This window comes from Chenopodium quinoa, unplaced genomic scaffold, assembly GCF_001683475.1.
Source record: "Chenopodium quinoa cultivar QQ74 unplaced genomic scaffold, ASM168347v1, whole genome shotgun sequence".
NCBI lineage: Eukaryota > Viridiplantae > Streptophyta > Magnoliopsida > Caryophyllales > Amaranthaceae > Chenopodium > Chenopodium quinoa.
This window is the reverse complement of record NW_018744878.1, coordinates 5,879,518-5,905,455: the sequence shown is the minus strand read 5'-3', so window position 1 is coordinate 5,905,455 and position 25,938 is coordinate 5,879,518. Positions and strand designations below refer to the sequence as shown.

Below are 25,938 nucleotides of genomic sequence, written 5' to 3'. Positions count from 1 at the left end.
ATTGTTGGCTTTTATACCTTGGCTAATGAAGGAGGCGGATTGGGCCCAGAAGTCAGTTGGGCTGGGCCAAGCTGATTGGGCCGTTGACTGACCTTGACATGGCTTTGAGGATGTTGATTTTTGACTTTAGCATATTTGGAGAGTTGAACCTTAACCTTGGGCTTTTAATTGGATCATTCAGTGACCAGGCCCAATTGGACTAAATTGGACCCAAACACAAAGTATTTGAATAAATTGTTTTGTTTCAATGTTGTTAAAATAAATATGAGACCATTATATTATTTAGTTTGATGATAAGAAATTAAGGGGTACGTAATTCAGTAGTAATTGTTTGGGTTTGGAACTTTGGATTATATTTCTATGAATAATAAGTAAAGGACAATTTTTTGTATGCGGCTGGTCACATGGTGTGGTATGGGTTACTTGTAGGGTATTACCGGTTTTGGTCAGGGTGTTACTTGTATTATGAGGTTAATTGTAGGGTGTTATTGGTTTTGATCAGGGGATATTTATAGGATGTTACTGGCCTACAAGTAACCCCTACCGCACCATGTAACACCCTACAAGTAACCTCTGACATACCATGTGACTTGCCGCATTGAAAAACCTTTGTAAAAGAAGTGGTAAGGTTACAAAAATGCAAATTTTATTTGTTCTTATGATCGAATCAATCAACCAAGTCTATACATCTCAGCAAATCTTGATGGTTAGGAAACTATACTATATTGTTACTACTTTGTATATTTCATAAACCTTGTAATATTGTATCAAATTTCCTAATATATTATCTAGCAAATCATATCATGCATATCTAATTGACATGGATACGTACTGTATCACAAACGATATTTTCCTAATCAAACCTAGCTAATATTGAAATTCTGAAAATAAAACACTACACAGTAATTTTCTTTTATTTTGTAAATTGGAAGATATGTTCAACGTTAAATAGTCCAATTTTTGGTAGGAAGCCAAACAAATTTATATAAAAGTCACCCCTTATATATTTTGGTTGCGAAACATGTGTATGTAAAATGTATGTAATGCACCTTTGTAAACAATTTTATGCATGCTTTAATCAAATACTTAGTAGAAACGACACATACATTTGTCTCTAAAATATTGAATCAAAAAGGTGATAAGTACAATGTTATGAACTGTCAAATGATAATGGATATACTTATCCTCGTGTTAAAGTAATCACTAATCAGTACTTTTGGTATAAGAGGACAAAGTATAAAGCTTAAAGCCTTTAAAGTTGGTGATAAATAATAGTATGGTTTTACTAATTATATAAGAGTGGACTAATCTAATCATGTATTTTTACAAGTCAACTTCCACTTATGTTCACCCAATTTTCATTGTTGAGCTTATCTCTAATTTCCAATACTCCACAATATACCTACTTACTAACATAAGGAGTACTTTATAGTCGTTAAGCATAGCCAACGGTGGACCGGTGGTCGGAAGTTCAATAATTTATACACCTCCTTTAATTTTTTGTCTCAAAAATATAATCTTAATTGAATCGATCAAGGATTAACTTTTCAACCTATAGTTGACATTGTCATATCTTTGGCTCTTTTCATGCGTGTAATACAGTGGAACAAGCGAATAGCTTATCTCGTTAAGGGCTTGTTCACTTCAGCTTAATTTCAGTTCAGCTCCAATCAGTTCAGTTCAGTTCAGCTCCTAATTTCTTCCTCTCATGAAATATTCATGTCAACTCAGTTCAGCTTAGTAAATGTGAACAAGCCCTAAGTTTTTACTGGTACTATGTGCATAATAATATACACTCAACAGTCAACAATAGTTAATTTCTTTGCATGTACTATGTGTATGTTCTCTATACTCAACAATGTAATTGTAACTTGGTAAATGATGGTGGGTTTGGGTTTGATAACCTAATAAAGGATTCTTGTTATCTTAATGAAACGTTGGGATGCCATGTTGATGATTGTAACCTATCTTTTGCATCTCTTGAGTCTTGACAACCAATGCAACAACATTCCGAAATAGGCCAAAAATAATTTCTGTTGCTATATATTAGACACACTACGTACTAGATTGTACTGATAATTTTACGTCGTATTACTATATTAACGCAAAGCGAACATACCCATATGGCCATTTTTTTTTTTTAAACAACCCGCAAGGCCATAATCATAGACACTGTAATTTAGAAAATTCAAATTTTAATTGAGCCCTAAAGTTTGTGTTACTCTGTACAAATAAAAATATACTCAATACTCATTAATGAAAATAAAGATGGATGCATGGAAATAAAGGATTACTGAAATTTTCAAGACATCAATTTTGATTCCATTCCATGAAGAGCCAAAATTTAACAGTCACACCCCATTATACTGCCATAAATGCCGTATTCTCGTTATACTTTTTTTTGTAATATTAATCTTTATGTAAATCAAAATTTCAAAAAAGGGAAGAAAAAAAAACAATCTTTTCATTGTTTCATATCACAACTTTTATGCTTCATTACACATATAATTCATTAATTCTATTTTCACCCTTTTATTAACCAAACATTATGTCTCTTTATACATTTCTTCCCTACATTTTCATACTCTTACTTCAGTCTTCTTTTCTGCTCTCATTTTCGTGCTCCAATTCTGAATGCAAGGTTTGTTTTCAATTCTTTATCTTATCAAATTACTTTTTTTTTTTATTAAACTTTATTCTAATAATAAGATATCATATTTTTATGCGACAGTTCGTGATTAATGATTTTTTTTTTTTTTTATAAGAATTCACAGGATTTCAAGGAAGTAGATTTGTGTGGGAAATGTGAAGAAGGGTTCCGTTGCTTTGATTGTGTAGCAGGATTTAAAGGACCAAGCTGCGTTAGAAGTACCACCACTGATCAATTTAAACTCCTGGTATTACATAATCTTAATTAATCTCAATTTTAATTTGTTTAACATGTAATTAATTATGTTTACCCGTCTGATTAATGGAAAATTCATTAGACTTATTTAAATAATTCACAAGATTATAACGTTGTACTTCGTAATTCAAATTTTGTTTGTCGTCTAACATGGTCACTTGTACCATCTAATTACAATTTTATATGTTTGCACGGGTTCACCAATATACACTCTACGACTAGTTTGATTTACAGCACATTCGCAAAATTAATACTCCGTATTAGATTTATTGGCATTGTATGATGAATTGGGTGAAGATATATGCTAGTAGATTAGTTGATTGAGTTGAATTTGCAAAAAATTAGATTTGGTTGCAGAATTGAATATCTCCCATCCTTGTATGTTTCAAAAAAAAAAAAAAGCGTGACATAGTTAAGTCATTGTCCAATGAAGTTTCGTCAAGTACTTTAATGTATCAACTGTATGTAGGTAGTTAGTCCCCACCAAATGCACCCATTTTGTAGTCACATGATAAATTTGAGTTTGATACATGAATTTAATTTGGCCTACTTTTTCACGAATGTATCTATTTGGGGATGACTCGATGATGATCAACTCTACTTCGTACTTTGTAATCTGTATACAGATAAAGTAATGCTCTGTAAGACTGTAACTATATAGTACTTTGTAATTTAGGGATGAAGGGATTACTTTTAACTTTGTTTCGTCGAATGTAGAACAATTCTCTACCTTTCAACAAATATGCATTCTTGACAACACATAACGCGTTTGCTATTGATGGAGAACCATCTCATACCAAAGTTCCTCGAATCACCTTTTCAAATCAAGAAGATAGAATCACTCAACAGCTACATGTAAGAGTTTCTTCATATGGATTTCGCTTAAATGTCTATAATATTGATGTACAATTGTAAAATTGTAAAATAACACTATTTCGTTTCTGTTTATGTTTAGAATGGAGTTCGAGCCTTGATGCTTGATACATATGACTTCAATGGAGATGTATGGTTGTGTCATTCATTTGGAGGAAAATGCTATGATTATACTGCTTTTGTAAGTTAATTTCATATCCAAATTCAAATATTTTTATATAGCTTAACACATTGTCTTAATTCATCATAAAAAAGGATATGACATGATGTATCTACCTATAATTTAAATAGTTGGTCACGGTTCTTAGAAAATCTGATGATAAACCATTACTACTATTATAAATTTAAAATTGATCTGTAATGTTTAGCACAACACAGATCGATTATTTATTTTAAGAATCAAGCTTTGTTAAGTCTAAGTACATCTATCAGGAACCAGCAATTGATACTTTGAAAGAGATTGAAGCTTTCTTATCTTCCAACCCAACAGAGATTGTGACCTTGATATTGGAGGACTATGTTAAGGCACCCAAGGGGTTAACCAAAGTATTTACAAAGGCAGGGTTAATGAAGTACTGGTTTCCTACTTCAAGGATGCCAAAACAAGGCCAGGATTGGCCATTAGTTAGTGACATGGTAGCGAAAAACCAAAGGCTTCTTGTGTTTACTTCTATGAGATCTAAGGAAGTTAGTGAAGGCATCCCGTATCAATGGAATTATATGGTCGAAAATCAATGTAAACAGCCTCTCTTCCTGTTTATTTTATCGGATTAATGTTTAACTTGATTTTTTGCTGATTAAAACTGATTTTTACTAATTTTGTTTTTAACTTATTGAATATGAATTTAGCTGATTATTGATTAAACTGTTATAAAATGTCTCAAACAAAATAAAGGGTTGTTTTATAATGTGTGGTTAAAATTTTTGTTACAGATGGAGACGGTGGGATGAAAGCAGGAAATTGCACAAACAGGGCAGAATCATCAGCTCTTGATGCTACAACCAAGTCTCTTGTTCTAGTAAACTTTTTCAGGTCTGTGCCCTTGAGAGACCTTTCTTGTGTTGACAATTCCGCGAATTTGATCAAAATTCTTCATACATGCCATGATGTTGCTGGGAATAGATGGGCTAATTTTGTTGCTGTTGATTATTACAAGGTACATACACCCGTAAATTTGTTCTGTAATATATTCGCTAAAGTTAGTTATAACTTATAAAGTCGCATATTGCACAGACACTAATAACTTAGTGGCATGTAACATACAACACCGTACTAGATTAGATGATGCTAATAAATTTTTCGTATTAATCGTATATATATGTGTTTGCAGAGAAGTGAGGGAGGGGGTGCTTTCGATGCCCTAGACATGTTAAATGGAGAGCTGCTTTGTGGGTCTGATAATGTACATGCTTGTAAGGTAAGCAAATACATAACACAACATGATTGTATATTACATGAACATACTATTTTCTAAGAACAAATTCCTGTTTTAAAAAAGTATTCAATAATATTTGATAGAGATTTTAAATTCGTGGTTTTAATGGTGCTACATTGCCTATTGCAGCATGGATAATTACTCTGGATTCTACAATTGAACGCGATAAAGCTTCATATCATTTGCTAGGCTGCTATGTGATCTAATCTTTGACATCAGTCATTTGAACAAATTCTTACATTGTAACAAACACAAATTGTGTTATGGAAGTATCAATTGTCATTGTTATCATCAAGCTAGTAAATTATCAACTGTAATTTGCTTAAGGGCTATATATAATAGAAATTTTCTCATTGCCAAAAAAAACAGGATTGGATTGTTGGATTTAGAACATAATGCATTGCAATTCCAGTACACAAATAACTGGGCCTGATATAAGTGGTTAGATATTGGGCCAAACGATTTATTGGGCTTGAAAGAAAGTATAACACCGAGGGATCCAAGCCCACAATTAAGCCCCAACTCCTTTTTTTTTTTTTTTTTTTTTTATCAACATTCCTAATTTTAAAATCTGGTGGTCAATGACTCAGTGCAACCCTTTATCATTCTTACCACTTTTTAGAGGAAACAATTAAAAAATGTTAGTCTGACCGGCAAATACCGGACCAAAAAATATCGTGAGGGTTGAGGTACGGTTAGGGTCTTTCTTCTTACCTTTAAACAATTAGAGAATGTTATTCTTAATTATAACCTTATGTCCTTATATCGTAAAAACAAACATTTCATGATTTTAAATTATCAATTTTATTTAAGTAAAGCTATATCATAGCAAGACATTTCATACTCCTATTATAACTAGGTGAGTGAATTTCCAAATTACAGATTTGACATCTTGCTTGATACGAGTAGGGTTTGATACCACTAGCATAGCAAACGGATCATGCATTCATGCATATGATCCTCAAAAGATGCATTGGTGGACTGGTGGTTTCCATTTTCCACCTAGTAATATGATATTAACAAAGCCTATTTATAGGGAGAATATTGCATAATAAGGTTTGATCAGTCAAATTGACCCCATTTAAAGGGGAAAAACAGTGTGAAAATGAGAATTATAAAGATAATACAACATTAAAATTACCAATAGGTGTTTAACACAATAATTATGCTAGGATTACTACCATATACTAGGACTGCAAACTAATAATATTAGCATGTTTCAATTATAAACAAGCATAGGAGTAACATACTGTATATCGTGGTGTATGGGACCCTACTTATATATGGTTTTGAGTCCATGTATATAGTATATGTAGTCAAATAATGCATCGATTTATGTGATTTGAACAAAGGTATAGTCAAATTTGTAATTGCATAGAAGTGTATCTTTGTATTTAAAACAAAGCATTGTTTTTCTACTGTGTCATAAAATGGTGGAAGCATGTGAGAAGAGGACCTAACACATGTTAGGACTAGGAATTTATTAATCGTAGCCAGTCAATGGTCGATAGGAAAGCAAGCAGCCCCGAGCACTATGGGGGCTAGGTTAGGCAAGTACGAGTATCCCCAAGCCTAAACAAAGGAGAAACGACTTAAAAAGAGGAAAATAAATAATAAAAAGTTAAAAGAAAGTTTAAAGTACGTACCTCAAGGATACGACCATGCCATGTAAGGGAGATCCGAGGCACCTTAGTAGCTGCCGCAGGATCCACTACTCGGGTCGCCTTGCCCATAGCTCTAAGCATACGACCATACGACACCTCTGCGCAGTTTAGGTTATTTACCTGCCCTAAGTCTATGAGGCAAGTAAGTAACCCGATAGGGAAACGCTCCCCCCGATCAATCAAGAGAGTGATGGAAAATGTGGGCAATGTATATCCGAGCCAACTGCTTAGGTGTACACTGCTGGTCAACCTCGTCAGCCGACAACTTGTCGGCAAGAATCGAGTACGGACAAGACTGAGGATATACATGAAGGATCGCCGCTAGACGATCCCCCACGAGATCCCTCAGTCTCAAGTTAAAAGTCGTAATCATAGAGAAGTCGTAAGGGGTGACCGTCATCTCTCCCCACGGAAAGTTAAAAGTGTTGGTTGAATCCCACCAAAACTCCAGCAATCCGCGGAGGAAAGCTGACGAAGCAGACTGAGTCGACAAATCCTAAAGAGCCGCTAGCGCGCGACCGATCCCTGAAAGCTCCACAATCTCCTTTACCTCGTCGGGTAAGCTTCCAAAACGAGTCCGCAGGTCACCAAAGCCGTATACACGGATGCTAGACTCACTCTAAAAAAAAAGAGAAGAGAGAGAGAGCAATTTTTGTACCCATCAATCCACGTACATGTGTGATCCCTATGAATATTTTTTTCTTATGCTACTTTGAATTATCTACATCATCATAATCACTTTTTCAAAAACTTAAATAGCTATTCTAATTAGATTCTGTTGATTAATAACAAGTGCTAATTGGTTTGATTGATAACCATACATACAAGCTAAGAGCCTATTCTAATAGAATGAAATTAGCTGAACTGAACCGAGCTGAACTGAGCTGAAATGAACTGAACTAAAATGAATATTTTATAAGAGAAGGAAATTAGGAGCTGAATTGAACTGAACTGAACTGAACTGAGCTGAGCTGAAAATAAACGTAGGAGAACAGGCCCTAAGTCGATATATGTCTTCGTACATAGTCTATAGATGTAATATGTTCACTTTAAATAAGTGTATAATAAACTTAACTTGTTAAGAAGTGGAGGAAATATATCTCATTATCTCATTGGTAATAATCTAATTATTGTCATATAATTTAAAGATCAAATCACTATGTTAGGACTTAGGGGTTATGGGGAGTAATATCAAGAGTTATTGTTGCTCTTACTAGTTTTCGCAAATTACAGTAAATTTAGAGAAACAAAATATGAAAAAGAAGGGAAAAAACTTATCAATAAATTTAACCTAAAATCCATAAATTTAACCAAAAATCCACAAAAGCAACCTAACACCATTACCCCTTGATAAATAACTAATAATAAACAAAAATATTTGTTTCGGATGAAAACAATCGAATCTCGGAAGATCCTTTTATCTTGAGGGAACTTGGTCTCGGTCCGAACGACGCAGGAGCCGAGGGTTTCCTGCACAACAAATACACGTAAACTAGCCTCGGGGGGGACGCCGAGGAAGGCCCCTCCGATGCTTAAGTCAGTATATTAGAGAGAGAAAGCTGTGCAAGAGTTTAGTTGCTTGAGGCTTTATTGTCTTTGTCTTTTTGTCTTACCAAGAATTGACCAAATTGTTGGCTTTTATACCTTGGCTAATGAAGGAGGCGGATTGGGCCCGGAAATCAGTTGGGCTGGGCCAAGCTGATTGGGCCGTTGACTGACCTTGACATGGCTTTGAGGATGTTGATTTTTGACTTTAGCATATTTGGAGAGTTGAACCTTTGCCTTGGGCTTTTAATTGGATCATTCAGTGACCAGGCCCAATTGGACTAAATTGGACCCAAACAACTTGCCCCCCAGACCCGATTTGGAAGGATGACGGGTCGGGTTTGATTTAACCAGAAAAGGAGGGAAGTGAATGATTTGCTGATCCAAAAATGTGAATTTAAACCGTAATTAACCCATGATTAATGAGATAACAACAGTTAATGTGGGTGATTGCGGAAGTTGGACGGGTAGTGGGCGATTTAACTGCAAGGTTGTGTGTTTAACGGTTACTTAGTGGGGTGCTTGAGAGAAATTGAAACGCAGACTCCTTGAATTCCCATTTCTGGAGATATAAATAGAGGCGCGTCTTCTCTCCCCACTCACTCATCAACACAAACCCAGAATTCTCAAGAACGCTCAAGAGCCCGCATCAAAACTTCGCAAATTCCCCGAGCATTAAGCTTAGAAGCTGAGACTTGTCACTACCAATTCGTAAATCGGCGGCTTTTGCTTCAGATCAAGGTAAATTCCTTTGATTTTATTTCATCTTTCTTCGACTTTGCACTCTTTCCCCTTTTTCGACTTTTTCCTTCGAAATTCGTCAATGGTGAGGGGAGTTAGAGGTGGAGCCCGTGCTCCAAGGAGAGCAAGGCTAATCCCCGATCCCAGGGACAGGATTGGGACCTGGAATGGACGAAGGACAGAGTCTGACCCTGCTGAAGGGGTTAGGGCGACTCCCATTTCTTCGGCTCCTCCTCAGAGGGCTGAGGGGGTGAGAGCTTCAGGACGGGATGATGAAGTTCCCGCTGTCCTTTGGGATATCCTCCCAGGGTTTTCAGAGTGGGAGGATGCCGAAGTAGCTTCGGCCATGATAAAGAACCGTCCCTACTCATGGTGGGTAGAGAACGCCGATCAATATCGATTTGCTGAGCAAATTGAGTTGCACTACGGCATTTTTGAAGCTGATGGATATTGGTGCCGAATGCCCTCAGCATCCGATAGAATCCATCGTCCACCCCCGGGGTATGTGGGGGTGTACACGAGACAGCTTCAGTATGGGCTGAGGTTCCCTTTGGACGTATTCGTCCGAGACTTGCTGATCCATTACAACATTTCCCTGTGCCAGCTGACCCCCACCAGCATCCGAAGGGTAATGACGTACTTATGGGTCTGCAAATTCTTCAGATACGTGCCGAACCTGCACTGCTTCAGAAAGCTCCATCGGCTAGTGCCAAATATTCAGAGTGGGCACGGAAGCCATGGTTCTGGGTGGTATCGGATTGAGTCTCGGCCCCCGTTCCTAACCATGTGGCCGAACGACTCTTCAGACAAGGACTGGAGAGGTCAATGGATTTGGGTTAGGGCGCCCACGGAGCCGAGCCATCCTTATGTTTTCAGCGCTCCCCGGTATCTTGCCGAGCCGGATCCCGATATGGGAAGTTTAGGTCCTCCCGAAGATAGCGGGCCAGACCCGAACCTTAATCAGCAGAACATCTTCGGCAAGCTGCCGAACCGGGGAGGCAGCGGCCGAATGCAGCATATCCCGGAGACTTGGCTCCCCGATACGCACTATGTTTTCCAAGAGAATATGCTGGCAGCTGTCGGCCTCAGCCGAAAGTTTAGGGATGGTAATCTTCTTCGGCTGGGGCCGAGGCCTTTTAATTATCTCTTTTCTTCTTTCATTTTGCTTTCTTGTGATGTGCCGAACTAACTGAATTGACTTCTCCCCTTTTCTTTTTCAGAACGGGACGAGACCAACATCGGCATTGATTACGCTCGCCTTGGCGTCAACCGAGAACGAGTCGTAACTGATCGGGCTCCCCCTATCACTGAACCAAGGCGCCGAGAGGTTCACCTAGACTCTTCCCACTTCCAAATTGAGGCTGTTGCTCTGTATCAGAGGCAGAAGCCTTGGTGGAAGAAGAGGGATCCCTTGTTTCAGCTGCTGGAAGAAGAAGCTGAAGCTGCCCGTACAGCCGAAGAGGTTGCACGGGTTATTGAAGCTTGTGAAGGAGGAGAAGGGTCCTCCAGAGCTGCTGAAGCCGAAGCTGCAGCTAGAGCAGCTGAAGAAGACGAGGCTTTGCTGAAGACCTCGGTGAGTTTTTAGACAACTTTTTTCTTTCTTTTTTTTTTTTTTTTTTTTTTTTTTACTCACACTCTTACTCTTCTTCCCCCCTGTCTGTTACAGTCTGAAGAGAGTAACAGACACAGAGAAGGCAAAGCTCCTGTTCGTCCCGAAGATCAAATACAAGAGTCTTCAGACTCAGATATGGACGAGCAGCCCCTTCTGAAAAGGCGCCGAAGGATGGCCATCATCGGCCCTCATGATTTTCAGCAGAGGCCGATGACCATCGGCGTCGCAATAAGGGAACCTGAGGAAGGCAATGGATCGCCGAGGGTTCCCCAGCCAACACCCCAATCTCCTCAAAAGACCCCTCCACCACCTCCTGAGATGGAGGTGGATCAGAGAACTCCCGGACCTAAGGGAGGGGTCCAAGAAGAAATCAAGGAGAGTGCTGCTGAGCACGGAAATAAAGATGCCGTGATGTCAAGTGCTGAAGGCTTCACGGCAGATATCGCAAGAGAGGTTGAGGCTTTCGTCCTCACCCCTGAAGAAGAGGAGGTCATAGTACTTGACTCCTCTGAGAAGGACGATGCTGAGACAACCAAAGCTAATCAAGCTCCATCGTCGTCCTTCCCTTCTTTCCAGACTCTGCATTCTGGAGAAATGGGTTTCTCGGCCCCCCGAATTCCAATCCCAGATCACATCTGGGACCTCATATGGGGTCAAAACCGAGAAGGAGCTGCAGCCTACTTCGGCAATTTTGCTGGCATGTCCGAAGTAGACAGGGCAAGGATCTGGTCGCTGAAGGCCACTGCTGGGATGGGCGAATCCAGTAGATCAGTTCCTGACCCAGCCAGGTCTAACCAACTGCTGATGATGCAGGTAATTTTCCTTGCCTTGATTTCTTTCTGAGCTCAACCTTTCAGCTATTATTTTTTACTTTTTTAACTTGTGCCCCTGTTTTCAGTTCGTGCACAATCAGACTCTCACTGTAGAGCTGATAGATTCCCTACAAGATAGGGTGGACGCTGCCGAGCACGATCAAAGGGTAGCCGAGGAAGAGCTAAAGCTTGCTAAGCTGAAGCAGACAGCAGCTGAAGAGAAGCAGCAGGAGGTTGAGGAGTACGGCAAAAAAGCTGCCGAAGCTCTGAAAACCTTCTGTGATGCTATGGAGATGGAGGTTTTTCCCCCACTGATGGAAGGGGAAAAATTCCTCCAAGAGCACCTGGGGGTGGACATCTCCAAGTTCAAGGCTGCTATCGAGAGCCGAATCCAAGGAGCTGCTGCACAGGCTGAGGTGCAGCATCAGCTAGAATCTCTTGAAGCCAGCAGAATGGCTGCTGAAGAGATGCTCCAAGCTAGGGATGTCCAACTCTCAAGGGCTGCTGCTGCTGCTGAAGCTCAAAGAGCTAAGCTACAAGAGGCTGAGGATCAGCTCACTGCCAAGAAGGAAGAAATGGTCCAAGTTCAGGCCGAGGCTTCCCAGGTTCAGCAAGAGTTTACCGAGCTGAAAGGCTCCTCCTCCAAGCTCGTCGATGAGCTGAAGAGATCCGAGGAAGACTTGGAGGAGACGAAGAAGAAGTTGGCCGATGCTGAGGCTCTACTCAAAGTCCGTATCTATACCCAAGAAGAGTATGAAATGGGTTTTAGAAACGGGTTCAGAGTGTGCCGAAGGGTCTGCCTTCATGCTGAGCCGAAGCTGGACTGGTCCAAATGTGCTGAATGGGTCCAAGATCCCGAAGACCCTCACATGAAGTATGCCACTCCAATCGAAGCTGAAATCCTTAAGGCTGAGGAAGCCGAGGAAGAAGCTGAGAGGATGGAGTTGGAGGCTGAGCAGAGGGAAAGGGAGGCTCGGCAGAGTGCAAAGCCTGCTTCTTCTGCTGCTGGAGCTGAGACCACCATTGGGCCCAATGAAGCTGATCAGTCTGATCCTCAGGCTGAAGCATAGGAACTCGGGCAGTCGTCTTCAGAATCTTGCGGTTCATCATGCGTTCAACTTTAGACTTGCCGCTTTCTGAATTTTTGCCTTTTGTTTTTTTTTGCTTCAGCTTGCCTTATCGTACAACAGCTTATTATATTTTTATTTTGCCTGTACGTATTTCGGCAGCTGTTACTTTCCGCTTGTGGGCGGCTGCCGACTATTTTTGTAATTCAACATTTTTATTTCAAAGAAGTTCACTTTCTCAGCTTTCTTGTGTATTTTTTTTTTCTTCGCTTTACCAGTCTTCGCACTTTACTGCTTTCTTTGAATGATCTTTCAAATATTTGCTAAGTGCAGAACTTCGGCTAGCGAGAATCATTTCTGCTGAGACTTCTTTTTGCCGTTTGTACTCGGATGTTTTCAACTTGTGAAAAAACTGACATAAGTATCAAACTTCGGCTGAGCTGAAGGGTATTAGATCAGTTGTGCCATTTCTCTATTTCCCTCTGCCCCCCCAGAAATCTGAAGATGAGGTCTTCTGAATTCTGGAATGGCTGATAATTTTTCTCGGCTAAGCCGAGGATCTTTGAACACTTTGCTTTATTTTCTACATCTGTTTTTAAAGTACTGATTTCCCACCTGAGAGTTTTCACTCTAGAGATGGTACTCTTGTGACACTTTCTTCAATTCATCCAAGGGAACAACTATCCGAAACACCATGCCGGGGCAGCAGTTTATCTGAAGTACGAGGCATCATCATGCAATACTTCAGAGTTGCAACTACCACCCGGAACTGATTCATCCGAAGTACAAGGCATCACTATGCAATACTTCGGGGCTTTATCAGTTCCTATTTTTTAGGCTATGTTTCGGATAAGTCTATGGCCTTTTTGCCCAAAGGAACAGATTCTCCGAAGTACAAGGCATCACTATGCAATACTTCGGGCTTGTATCCTTTTTTGGCAGGTTTTACGGCTTGCCGAGGTACAAGGCATCATTATGCAATACCCCGGACAGCGCCGAATGAAACCTTGAATTTTTGAAAAACCGTAGAAAGCATAAAGACTTAAAGAATACACGCAATCTGAATGAATACTGGCTCGATGGCCTTTTTGTAAACAAAATCAGTGTACTTACATAGATTGTACTATCCGAAGGATTTACACATAGTATTTTTTGAGCACATCGGCATTCCAATGGTTTTTCAGCTCGGTGCCATCCATTTGTTTGAGTCTGAAAGTACCGGGCTGAAGCTCTTGATAAATTTCATAAGGTCCCTCCCAAGATGCTGAGAGTTTGCCATGAATGCGACTTTTTTGAACAGCTGCAGCATTCCTCAGAACTAAATCCCCAACTCTGAGAGGTCGTTGATAGACTCTTCGGTTGTAGGACTTGCTCATTCTGAGCTTGTGTGCAGCCATCCTTTCTCGGGCTAGATCTCTAATCTCGTCAAGGAAGTCGAGGGACTCTTTCATGAGCTGCTCATTTTCCTCGGCTGAGAAGAGATTCACTCGTAGGCTTTCTGAGCCCACTTCCACTGGAAGCACTGCTTCGGATCCATACACCAGCTGAAAAGGTGAATGCCCCGTTGCCTCCTTCTCGGTTGTCCGGAGTGACCAGAGGGTTCCCGGAAGTTCCTCTACCCACTTGGACTTTTGATCCTCTACTCTTTTTCTGAGAGCGTTAAGGATCTGTTTATTCGCGGCTTCGGCTTGGCCATTACTCTGAGGGTGGCAAACCGCGGAGTAAGCCAATTTTATCCCGAATTGATCAGTGTATCGGCGCAAGGGCAGGTTGTCAAACTGTCTGCCGTGGTCGAACACAAAAACTTTTGGGATGCCGAACCGAGTTATGATGTTCTGCCAGATGAACTGTCTGACAGTTTGCTCAGATATGCTTGAAGCAGCTTCCGCTTCAATCCATTTGCTGAAATAGTCGATTCCGACTATCAGCCACTTTCTTTTGTATGGGGCCTCGGGAAAGGGTCCCAGAATATCCAACCCCCATTGCGCAAATGGAAGAGGATTAAGAATTGGCTGGAGATCTAGGCATGGCCGATGGATTACCGGTGCAAATTTTTGGCATTTCTCGCATTTTCTGACCATGTTCTTTGCATCCGAGATCATTGTAGGCCAAAAATACCCTGCCCTGAGAGCTTTGTGGGCTAAGGTTCTCCCTCCTATGTGGTTTCCGCAGATGCCGAGGTGAATCTCTCGGAGAATATAGTCGGCATCCGTTGGACCCACGCATTTCAATAATGGAGCGGAGAAGGATTTTCTGAGGAGTTGGCCGTCGAAGACGAGGAATCGTGAACTGATCCGCTTTATCTTGGAGGCCGAATTCCTATCCTCGGGGAGCTCGTCCCTGAGTTTATAAGCCAGGATGTCATCCATCCAGCTCGGCTCGAGTGCAGCGCAGCAGATTGATATTGCTTCGGCTACACTCTTTTCTCGGCGCACCTCCACATAGACAGAACGGCTTAACTCAGTCAGAGTTGAGCTTGCAAGTTTGGAGAGTGCGTCTGCTTGAGCATTTTGACCCCTTGGGATCAGCTCTACTTCGAAAGATCTCAGCTTCGCAATTGTCGATTTGATCCTTGTGAGGTAAGCTGCCATTGAAGGCTCTTTAGCCTCATACTCCCCCCGGATCTGATTGGCGACCAGCTGAGAATCTGTCTTGAGGTAGACATGCTCGGCTTCCAACGATATGCACAGGTCTAAGCCAGCAATGGCTGCTTCATATTCGGCCCCGTTGTTAGAGGCTTTGAATGAAAATTTTAGTGCATACTCGAAGGTTTTGCCTTCGGGAGAGGTAATGACGACCCCTGCCCCCGAACCGTTCACGGTGGAGGACCCATCCGTGAAGACGGTCCAGATTTTCCTCCTTGCATCCAGAGTCTCCTGATAGGAGCACTCGGCCAAGAAGTCTGCCAAGGCTTGCGCCTTGATGGCTGTTCTCGGCTGATAACCGATACTGAACTCGGTGAGCTCGAAAGCCCACTTTGCTAGTCTACCGGATTTTTCAACCTTGCCGAGGACTTTCTCTAACGGCTGATCAGTTAGAACCGCTATTTGATGAGAATCAAAATAGGGTCGCAACTTCCGAGCAGCCACCACCACTGCATAAGCCACTTTTTCTAACAATGGGTAGCGCGTCTCGGCATCCGTCAGGGTGTGGCTGACGAAATAGATCGGCTGTTGAACTTTTTCTTCTTCCCTTAGCAGCACCGCGCTTACCGTGGCTGGACTGACCGCCACGTATAAGTATAGGATGTCTCCTACAACTGGCCTTGCCAGTGTTGGGAGTTGAGCCAGGTGTTCACGGAGCTGCTGAAAGGCTGACTTTTGTTCGTCTCCCCATTCAATGCCTTTTGAATTTTGGAGCTTCAGCGCCTTGAAGAAAGGGAGCCCTTTGTCTGAGGCTCGTGAGATGAACCTGGACAAGGCAGCCATTCTCCCGGCTAGACGCTGAATATCCCTTTTTGTCTTCGGCTCGGGGAGGTCTAAAGCAGCTTGTACTTTGGCGGGGTTTGCATCAATCCCCCTCTTGCTGACCATGAAGCCGAGGAACTTGCCTGACTTCACGCCGAAGACACATTTCTTCGGATTCAGCTTCATTTTGTATTTTCTGAGGGTGGCGAAGGTTTCGGCTAGGTCCGTGACATGATCTTTTTCTTTTATGCTTTTGACGATTGAGTCGTCAACATAAACCTCCATGTTTCGGCCTTTTTGCTCGGCGAAAACCTGATCAACCAACCTCTGATATGTTGCCCCCGCATTTTTCAATCCGAAGGGCATCATTCTGTAATTGTACAACCCGGAACTTGTTATGAACGCTGTTTTAGCTCGGTCCTCGGGGTGCATGAAGATCTGATGGTATCCCGAGAATGCGTCCATGAAACTGAGCAGAGCATGCCCGCTTGTCGAGTCGACCAGTTGGTCGATCCTCGGCAGCGGATAGGAGTCCTTGGGACATGCCCTATTCAGGTCCGTGAAGTCAACGCACATCCTCCAGTTACCATTTGCCTTCTGAACCATTACAACATTGGCCAGCCACTCCGGATACTGACAGGGTTCAATGAACCCAGCATCTAGGAGCTTATCGACCTCAGCTGCGATGTTCTGGTTCTTTTCGGCGGAGTAGTTCCGCTTTTTCTGCTTAATGGGTCGACTGGAGGGGTCGACATTAAGCCTATGGGAGACGAAGTCCGGATCAATCCCGGGCATTTCTGCGGCTGAGAAGGCGAACACGTCTCCACTGGCCCGTAGGAGTTGGACGAGTGCCGCACGGGTGTCTGGCTCCAGTGACGACCCGATGCTAACACATCTGTTCGGATCTCCTACGGTCAGTTCTATTGACTCGGTCAGGTCATCCGTCTCCATGCTCTTAGAGTTGGATTCCTCGAATTCCGGCCTGCTATCAATATTAGCAGACTTTCCTGACCGCGGCTGGCCATCAGAGTCGTTCGGCTCTGAGGCGGAGTCAGCCTTTTGGCCCCCATCAGATTTCTCGTTGTCTGGGGCTTCATTAGCCGAAACGTCTGAGCCTCTCGGCTTTTTGGCGTTTCGGTCCCGGTGCTTTTCCTCCCCATCGCCACGGTCGCCTCGGCGAGACGTGGATGGCTTGAGGTGATTGCATCGGCGGGCTTCTTTTTGACTGCCCTTTATTTTCTCGGAGCGTCCCTCGTCTGAAACGTATATCATGATTTGATGATACGTGGAGACGACTCCTTGAATGCCGTGAATGAGGGGTCTCCCCATGATCACGTTGTATGCAGATGGAGCATCTACGACCAAAAATTCGGCCATGATATTCCTAGCTGCTCGGCCTTCGCCGATGGTGACAGGAAGTGTAATCTTCCCGTCAGGATACGAGGAAGAGCCGTTGAACCCAGACACCGGGTAGGGTGCGGGGGCCAGGTGCTCGGCTCCCATCCTCAGCTGGTCGAACGCTCCTCGGAAGAGGATGTTCGCCCCGCTACCGCCGTCGACGAGGGTCCGCCAGACGTTGCGGTTGGCGATGCCCAGAATGATTACTAGTGGGTCATCGTGGGGGTATACCACCCCCTCACAGTCTTCGGCTGTGAACAGGATGTTCGGCGCCGGTGATTGGGACTGCCGAAGCTCAGCCTGATGAATCTGATGGGTTAGACCCCTCAGTTGGCGTTTGGCTGTGCCTTGCGAGATTCCCCCGGAAATAACCAGGATGTCGAGGGACTCCTTGCCCTGAGGTCCCTTATCCTTCTTCCGAGCGAAGTTGAGGTCCTGCCGAGAATCTTTTTCAGCTTTTTTCTCCTCGCGCCTGTCCGCGAGGTATTGGCTCAGGTACCCCTTGCGGACCAGATCCTCAATCTGGTCCTTCAGCTGGACGCAGTCCTCGGTGCGATGTCCGGGTGAGTCATGGAACTCGCACCACTGGTCCTTTCCCCTCGTCTGATGCCAGGGAGGCAATGGACGAGGTTTTTTGAATCTCCCCTCGTCCTTCGTCGTGCTGAAAATCTTAGCACGGGGAAGGGAGAGTGGAGTGTATGAATCGTACCTTCCCGTGTAGGGAAAGTGTCTTTCCTTCTTCGGCTCGGCAGCAGAGGACGGTTCTGAGGCCTTAGCCTTCCCTTTCCTCTGCGCCGAGACTTCGGGCTGCTGCCCTTTCGGCTTCTCAACTCTCGGACGAGACTGAGACCTGGATCTGTTCCACTCCTCGGCTCGGATGAACCTATCCGATGCTTCCAAGGCTTCCTCCAGGGTCTGCGGGGGATGCATGACCATGAAGTCCAGGAACTTTCCAGCTTGGAGGCCGTTCCGTAGCGCGAACACGGCCAGGCCTTGATCCAGGCTTGTGATTCCGGATGACTCGTTGCTGAAGCGAGTCAGATAGTCGCGGAGGCTCTCGTCCTCCGCCTGCTGCAGACTCATTAGCTCTGCAGTGGTCTTCTCTCGGCGGTTGGCCGTAGAGAATTTGCTCTTGAACTTGTTGGAGAGGTCGTTCCAACCGGTTATGGAGCCTTCCTTGAGCCCTTTGGTGATCCAGGATTGGGCAACACCTTTGAGGGTCGTAGGAAAGTATTTACACCAGGTAGCCTCAGACCTCGGGTTCAGATACATGTGCCCCTCGTAAGAGGCAATGTGATCCTTAGGATCTGAGGTACCATCGTAAGTAATATGTGCCGGGATTTTGACCGTTGGCACATGCTCTTCCAGAATCCACTTCTGGAAGGGCGAGTTCGATGGAACCATGACCGCCTTCCCCTTGTACCCGGCCTCAGGGACCTCGCTCCCTCCTCTCTCAGAGGTGGAAGTGGTTTTCGTCCCCGGCTGAGACAAGGTTGGGTGGGGTCCGATATCCTCTGGGAAGGTGAGGCGGCTATGCACGCTCACCTCCCTCGAACCCAAGCGTTCGTGAACACTTCGGCGGGCGAATTCCGGGTCCTTGGAGGGCCCCATGGAATTCTGAGCTTCAGAGTGGTCAGAGGGTTGAGGGTTCCTCCTCCTCTCCTTACTGGAGTTTCGGGTGTCCCCTCGCCACCTCTGGCCGAGCTGTCTATGTGGTGGAACTTGTCCACCATCATCCTGACCGATCCTCCTTTTCAGGTTTCTCGGCTGGTGATCATCAGGCATCCGGATTGGAGCCCCTTGAGCTTTAAGGAACTCCATGCAGATGGCCACTGCTCTGGCCACTTCCTCGGTGGAGGGTCCGGAGGGAGGAGTCTCCCGCGGATGTGACCTGGATTGCACGCTATGGCGCGGCGGGGAGTTCCTCGCTCCTGAGCCACTCGGTCTCGGGGATGGCCCCGGCTGCCGAGTGTGGTGCGAGGTGTTCTCCTCCTGGAGGCTAGGACCTCTTGAGGCTTCCCTTTCCGGAGAAATGGGGGCCTCCGATTCGGAAGAGGCTTGCTCCGGGGAGGGATAAACCGGCTGGCGTTCCCTCACCGTAATCCGGCCTCCTCCCTTCTTAGCCTTCTTGGAACTCTTTCCACTCTTAGTCATGGCGACTGCCGGAGTGTTTGATGACTGACGCGAAATTTAGTAGCGTTCCCCACAGACGGCGCCAAATTGTTTCGGATGAAAACAATCGAATCTCGGAAGATCCTTTTATCTTGAGGGAACTTGGTCTCGGTCCGAACGACGCAGGAGCCGAGGGTTTCCTGCACAACAAATACACGTAAACTAGCCTCGGGGGGGACGCCGAGGAAGGCCCCTCCGATGCTTAAGTCAGTATATTAGAGAGAGAAAGCTGTGCAAGAGTTTAGTTGCTTGAGGCTTTATTGTCTTTGTCTTTTTGTCTTACCAAGAATTGACCAAATTGTTGGCTTTTATACCTTGGCTAATGAAGGAGGCGGATTGGGCCCGGAAATCAGTTGGGCTGGGCCAAGCTGATTGGGCCGTTGACTGACCTTGACATGGCTTTGAGGATGTTGATTTTTGACTTTAGCATATTTGGAGAGTTGAACCTTTGCCTTGGGCTTTTAATTGGATCATTCAGTGACCAGGCCCAATTGGACTAAATTGGACCCAAACAATATTAATCCATTAGCCAATGAAAATTGATGGCATAGCATAAGTTTGGAAAAGTGTTAACACCTAGATTATTAGTAGTAGTTAGTAGCTTACTAAATCAAGGTGGACTTTCCTTCCTTGTTGAACTAAAGCTAAGCTACTTAAATTAATAAATTAGTACACTAATACATAATATGGACCAATAAAATGTTAATAAATATGGTTAAAGGATCTAAGAATATAGTTAAGAATAAGTTAGATTACTTTTACATAGCAACACATGGCTGCAGAATATTGCATTGCATTTCATTGGTATAATGGGCTTCACGTTATTGGAAGATGCATTTTAGAATTAGTATTATAAAGTAATTAGTATTATAAATTAAGATAAAGCGTCCAATCATTGTTAATCTCAACCTCTCATAGGTCAATTAGTGATCTCATTAACAGCTTTTTATGAAATAATTAACTTTACTAATTAGATTAATGGATTCTCTGGTACAGGAAACAAGTAGGAAGAAGCATGACTATTATGTCATTTGTGTATGTCTTTTTACACTTAATTATGTGTTGACATGTAGAGAGATTAGTGAGATAATATATATTTAGGTTAAGCTAATTAAGATTAGTGGATATGACTGTGTCAACTTTTTCAATGGGAAAGAAAATAGTACTGTAATGTACTAAAGAGTTAATTATCACATGGAAGTTCAGTAAATTAGGTATTAGATTTAAAGGCCTAGTCATACACTTATACCCTAAGTTAATGGGAAGAATTATTATGTAATAATGAAAGGGGAGGTAGCTTAATCAATTAGCTTGGAGTAAATTAAAGTTGAGTGGATTTGTCAATTATATAAAAATGTTGTGCTTATATGCAATCATATAGTCAATTTCAATGAACTTGATTTATGCGTGTTAATTGTACTTGTATAAAATAATTTCAACTGATCTTGTATCTTTAAAGACATCATAATACTGAAATATAGCAATGTTGCTTCGGGTAGATACATACATTTGAATTTATAATATATTCATGAGCAAAATATAAAACTTAAATCATATTAGCTAACTTATCTTATCATGTTAAACGAGCTAGTTACATCGTATGCATCCTTTGACTACGTATAGGCCGAAAGCTCATGGCCAGTGTACCTTTTGACTATAAGGGAGCTTCACCCTTCAGGTAATCTTTAATCGATTTGATCATATATATTATATTATATTATATTATATTATACGATAGCAATCCTCGGCTACATTATCATATTAAACATAGCTTAATTACATTCTTAATTAATTACAATTAAATGATAGTGGGAAAGCTTCTACCAACATACACAATTACACATTCAACTCACTGAATTATGTGGGCATTATTATTAGGTGTAAAAATAAAAATTCAGTGAGCTAATCAATATTGAAAATTATAAAATTGAAATCTTTTGGGATACCAATAAAATCAGGATTGATTATTACCATCATTTAAGCAGATTCCAAAAATATTATGTAGGTCCAAATATAGTTAACAATAAATAAAAGGTAAGAATTGAGAAAATAAGAATTGGACAAAATTCTGAGCATGCAGTGACAGGATAGCTAAGGAGGACCATTGAAGATGAAATGTACATGCATCTGTACTCTTGTTCGATGAAACCAGCAAAAAAGGATTAATGAAAAGCTGTTATTATGTAGGACGATAAGAGACCAAGTTCCAAGAGTCTAGTTCTCATCCAATTTCATTAGACAGTTGTTCTCTTGAGATTGACTCATTCGGTTAGGCGGTAATAAATTGTGGTAATGAAATCGAAGTTGGAGTGTAATTTTGTTGTAAGAGTCTTGTGTTAATGTCTATGATAGTACCATTAGATACCATAATATAGGTGTATAGCATATGTATATAGCATAGGTTGCTAGATAGATGTTTGTCTAACCACAATTTATTTTTATTGCTAATATATACGTTTTGCTAATTGGGTGTTAATGAGCTAAGCCGAGACAGAGTTTTAAATTTCTTCTTGCCTGACTCGTGACACTTGTATTCCATAACCTTGAACCAACTCTTGAGCTTTTCACACTTGAAAATTTCATGATTTTAACAGGTCTCGTTCTTTTGAGCTTCTAGGCAGAGTATAGCAGATTTCAACAGAACAAAGCAGATACCAGCAGAGCAGATTGAGTCAGCAAAGCAGGGCTCAGTAGAGCAGATTTAAAGAATAGGGTCTTATACTTTCACCATGCATTACAGTTTCACATTGATAGTTCCTAAGACTTAGAGTTTTATACCAATACGATTCAAATCTTTATCATTCATTTCAAATTCGAGTTCTTAATTTGATAATAAAATCAGCAATACAAAATATTTGGAACATGTCCACAAGTTAATTATGCTCGTATAGTAGTAGCTAGTTGTTATAGTTAAGTGATTAAAGTAAATTATTCATGACATAGATTTTTTTTTTTTTTTAAAAAAAAAAAAAGTGAATAAAGTAAATTATTCATGACATAGATTTGGAAAAAAAAGGGCTATTAATTAATTATAGGTTGGATAAGCTATCTTTTTCCAACATTTAATTCAAAATTTTACTAGACTAGCTACTCATTAATCACTCAACATGCATTTTATTTGTCTAGTAAAAGTTGATAGGTACACAATATAATGTTATTGCATTAAGATTTATTCTGTTCCAAAATTAACTTCATACATAATGTACAAGTTTGCTACATGCTCTTAAAAATTATGGGCCGCCAAAATAGTCGATCATTGAAGAAAAGCTTGTACAATAAACATTTATGTATTTATTTATTTGTGTATAGTATTTACTTTTCTTTTTTTTTTTTTTTGGAAAAACATTTATCACATTATCAAACAAAGATATAGAATCAACATCATATACAGTTATAGACAATAAATCATCTGTAAAGGTATGTAAGATGATGAACACGCCCAACTTTAGTGGATTTTTGGATGAAATTATTTAAATTATAATATTAAATTAAATCAAATACAATGTATGACAGTATGAGAAGAGATAACTGGTCCACTTGTTTATTCTCTTGAAAAATCACTCGTATCACCATCAACTTTAATTCGAGAAGATTATATATCAGCAATATTGTTATAGGATATGCATGCAACAAAGATTTCGTTCCAAATTAATAGTCGCATATACTACTACATGAGCATACCTTTGAAATCTTTTGAAAAAATATCATTCTTTCATCATGTAATTTTATAATCATATGTTGTAGTGGAAAACAAATCAGTACATAGTTTATTAATGGTAATATGGTAGTGTTTTTGGAAGGCGTCTTTCTATTCTTTAGTTGTTTTTTTGCTTATAGTTTTGTCATATTATAATGGATTGAGACATAAACAAAGTTTGTAGTAAATTGAATCACGTAATAAGTAACTCATCCTTATGTATGAATGTGTGATGATAGTATGATGCACTAAAAGATATTAACGATACAGTTAGAGTTATATTTTGACATATATGAAAATGATTAAAATAGTGTAAAAATTGGAGACCATTTGGTTTGTTTAATATTTTATTTTTAGGTTAGATAGAGTGTACATATACTCCGTAATAGATTTCAAATGAAAGAAAAAGAGACGGTGTATAAATTGGCCATAGTCCATAGAAACATAACTATAAGTAATGTTTACAAAAAAATAAAAAATAAATGCAAATTAAATGAATAGTATGAAACAGACTAAAATAGAAAGTGAGTAGAACTGTAAAGAACACGAGGAGTATTAATGTATTATTAATTGTTGTTAGTTGTTGTTGTTCAGGTTATTAAAGCAAAGTAGCAGCCCTACGTGTGTGGGAATGAAAGCAATTTGTTAGAGAATAGAATATATACATATGTAACAAGGAATGAAAGCAACTTTAGCACTACAACAAAATAAAGCAAAGGTAACAGTGAAAAACCATTGCCTGATATAAAAAAAGTGTTGCCTTGTAGCTAAGGCAACACATATGAGGCGTAGTACATGCCCCTGTTGTCTATTCATAAGGCAACACATTTTTATTCAAAGGCAACAATTTTGAAAACCAAGGTAAAATAATACATAAGGCAACACTTTTATAAAGACAACAAATGAAAAATGTTGCCATCTAAGGAGACAATTCAAAAATGTTTTTAAATGTTGCCACTCCCAAGCATTTAGTAGGTTGTAGGGCTCGAACTTGTGACCTCAAAGTCACAAGATAACTTCACCACCAACTCCACCAAACTATATATATATATATATATATATATATATATCACACATTACACACACTCGCCATAAAAGCAATATCTTAAATTATGTTGTCTTTTTAATATAAATGTTGTCGTAGATGGCAACACAGATATTAATGTTACATTTTCAAGCAATAGTTTTGTTATTGTTATCTTTTCATGCAACAATTATTATGTTTGTTGTCTTAGACTAGAAAAAGGTAACACTTTAAGCGACTGTAGCCTTATATATTCTAGAGCAACACTTTTTTATCTGTTACTTTAGTTCAAGGTAACAAATAAATATTGTTGCTTTAAATTACTAAGAGTATCATTTCTGTAAGTGTTGCAATCTTAAGTGTTGCCTATTCTCATTTTTTTTGTAGTGTAGCTTCGTTTCGGACAAATTAGCTAGGCAGTCTAAAGAACATCAAGGGTATAATCTAAGTATTTGTTAAATTATTATGATAACTCCTCACTAATTGACGAACTATATAAAAATGTTGGTAATAATGTTAACATAAAATTTGTACTACTTCAAAAAAGTATTGATAATGGCCATGTTAGAATGTTAGATTCGTTCTTATTAATTTTCTCTTAAAAGAAATAAATAAAATAAAAAAATTAAAAACATTCTCATGAATTTCTACTTATTTTCTCACTTCAAATTTTTTACTACTGTTGTAGTTTGATCACTGCTAATGACAATATGATATCTAATTTGTGAATGTATATATCCAACAGTAAGAAATTGTTGTTACACGTTATGGATATATGTACACATTTGAGTTATTTCATGCAAAAGAAAAAGAAAAACAGATGACCATTGTATTTGTATATATACATAAAGGAATTTATAACGTCAATACATTTAAGATGAAAAAACACTTAATTCACTTGGATATACATACTAATTTTCCAAATATTTAATCTTAGTGTTCGTACGCTTTTTTAAGAGCAACTTTGGTCCATTTTTATGTATCTTGAAAAGCTAACACGACGTGTTGAACTACCATCTAATTAATTAGCATATTAGTGGTCCTTTCTTTATGTCTGTATCTGTAATTAATCTAATTATACTTTTATTTGCTCTTTAAAAGAAATTTGTGATTTATAACCAACAACAATATAATTAATTATTGCACAATTGAATTGAAAGTGAAGTGTACTAGACTAAAACTAACTAATCATGCCTCTAGTTTCAAGCTAATGAGCAAACATGAAGGTTGTAATTGATAAGATAAGTATGCTTACAAAAGTACTAACTAAAATGATTTATCAACCGACACTTTTGAGAAACTAAGGAAATATCACAATATGTAATTGTACATAAGATTATTCAATCAATCAAATAATAATTAGGGTTATAATCATGCAAAAAGATTAATCATAACATTGTAAGTAGAATGTCACTATCTCACATTTACAAAGGGGTAAGTAAAGACATTAAATTTGATAAGTTAGATTTATTAATTAGGGTGTAGTTAATGGAGGGTTCATAACATACATGTTCATTGTAAAAGAGACGGACAACAAAGCCGCAGGAGGTAGCATAGTAGCTTGTAGGCTACGGTCCATGCACGA

General features: G+C 40.4%; 1 protein-coding gene across 2 annotated transcripts; it reads left to right on the top strand.

The window, feature by feature from the left end:
• Positions 1 to 2,379: 2,379 nt before the first annotated feature.
• On the top strand, positions 2,380 to 6,115 carry LOC110705785 (PI-PLC X domain-containing protein At5g67130-like). Of its 2 annotated transcripts, none has more exons than XM_021883721.1 (8): positions 2,380 to 2,641; positions 2,775 to 2,897; positions 3,623 to 3,760; positions 3,861 to 3,959; positions 4,211 to 4,514; positions 4,712 to 4,935; positions 5,110 to 5,196; positions 5,344 to 6,115. In XM_021883721.1, the coding sequence occupies exons 1-8, from the start codon at positions 2,549 to 2,551 to the stop codon at positions 5,350 to 5,352; spliced, it is 1,077 nt and encodes a 358-aa protein (XP_021739413.1). In that variant the 5' UTR covers positions 2,380 to 2,548; the 3' UTR covers positions 5,353 to 6,115. The 2 variants fall into 2 exon arrangements, with proteins under 2 accessions (XP_021739413.1, XP_021739412.1); XM_021883720.1 differs by having other exon boundaries at positions 2,766 to 2,897.
• The last annotated feature ends 19,823 nt before the right edge of the window (positions 6,116 to 25,938 follow it).

Excerpts from the sequence above, each read along its gene's own strand:
- LOC110705785 (XM_021883720.1), top strand. The coding sequence starts at position 2,549 with ATGTCTCTTTATACATTTCTTCCCTACATTTTCATACTCTTACTTCAG. Across the intron at positions 3,761-3,860 it reads GAATCACTCAACAGCTACAT|AATGGAGTTCGAGCCTTGAT; the intron begins GTAAGAGTTTCT and ends GTTTATGTTTAG. Across the intron at positions 4,515-4,711 it reads TTATATGGTCGAAAATCAAT|ATGGAGACGGTGGGATGAAA; the intron begins GTAAACAGCCTC and ends TTTTTGTTACAG.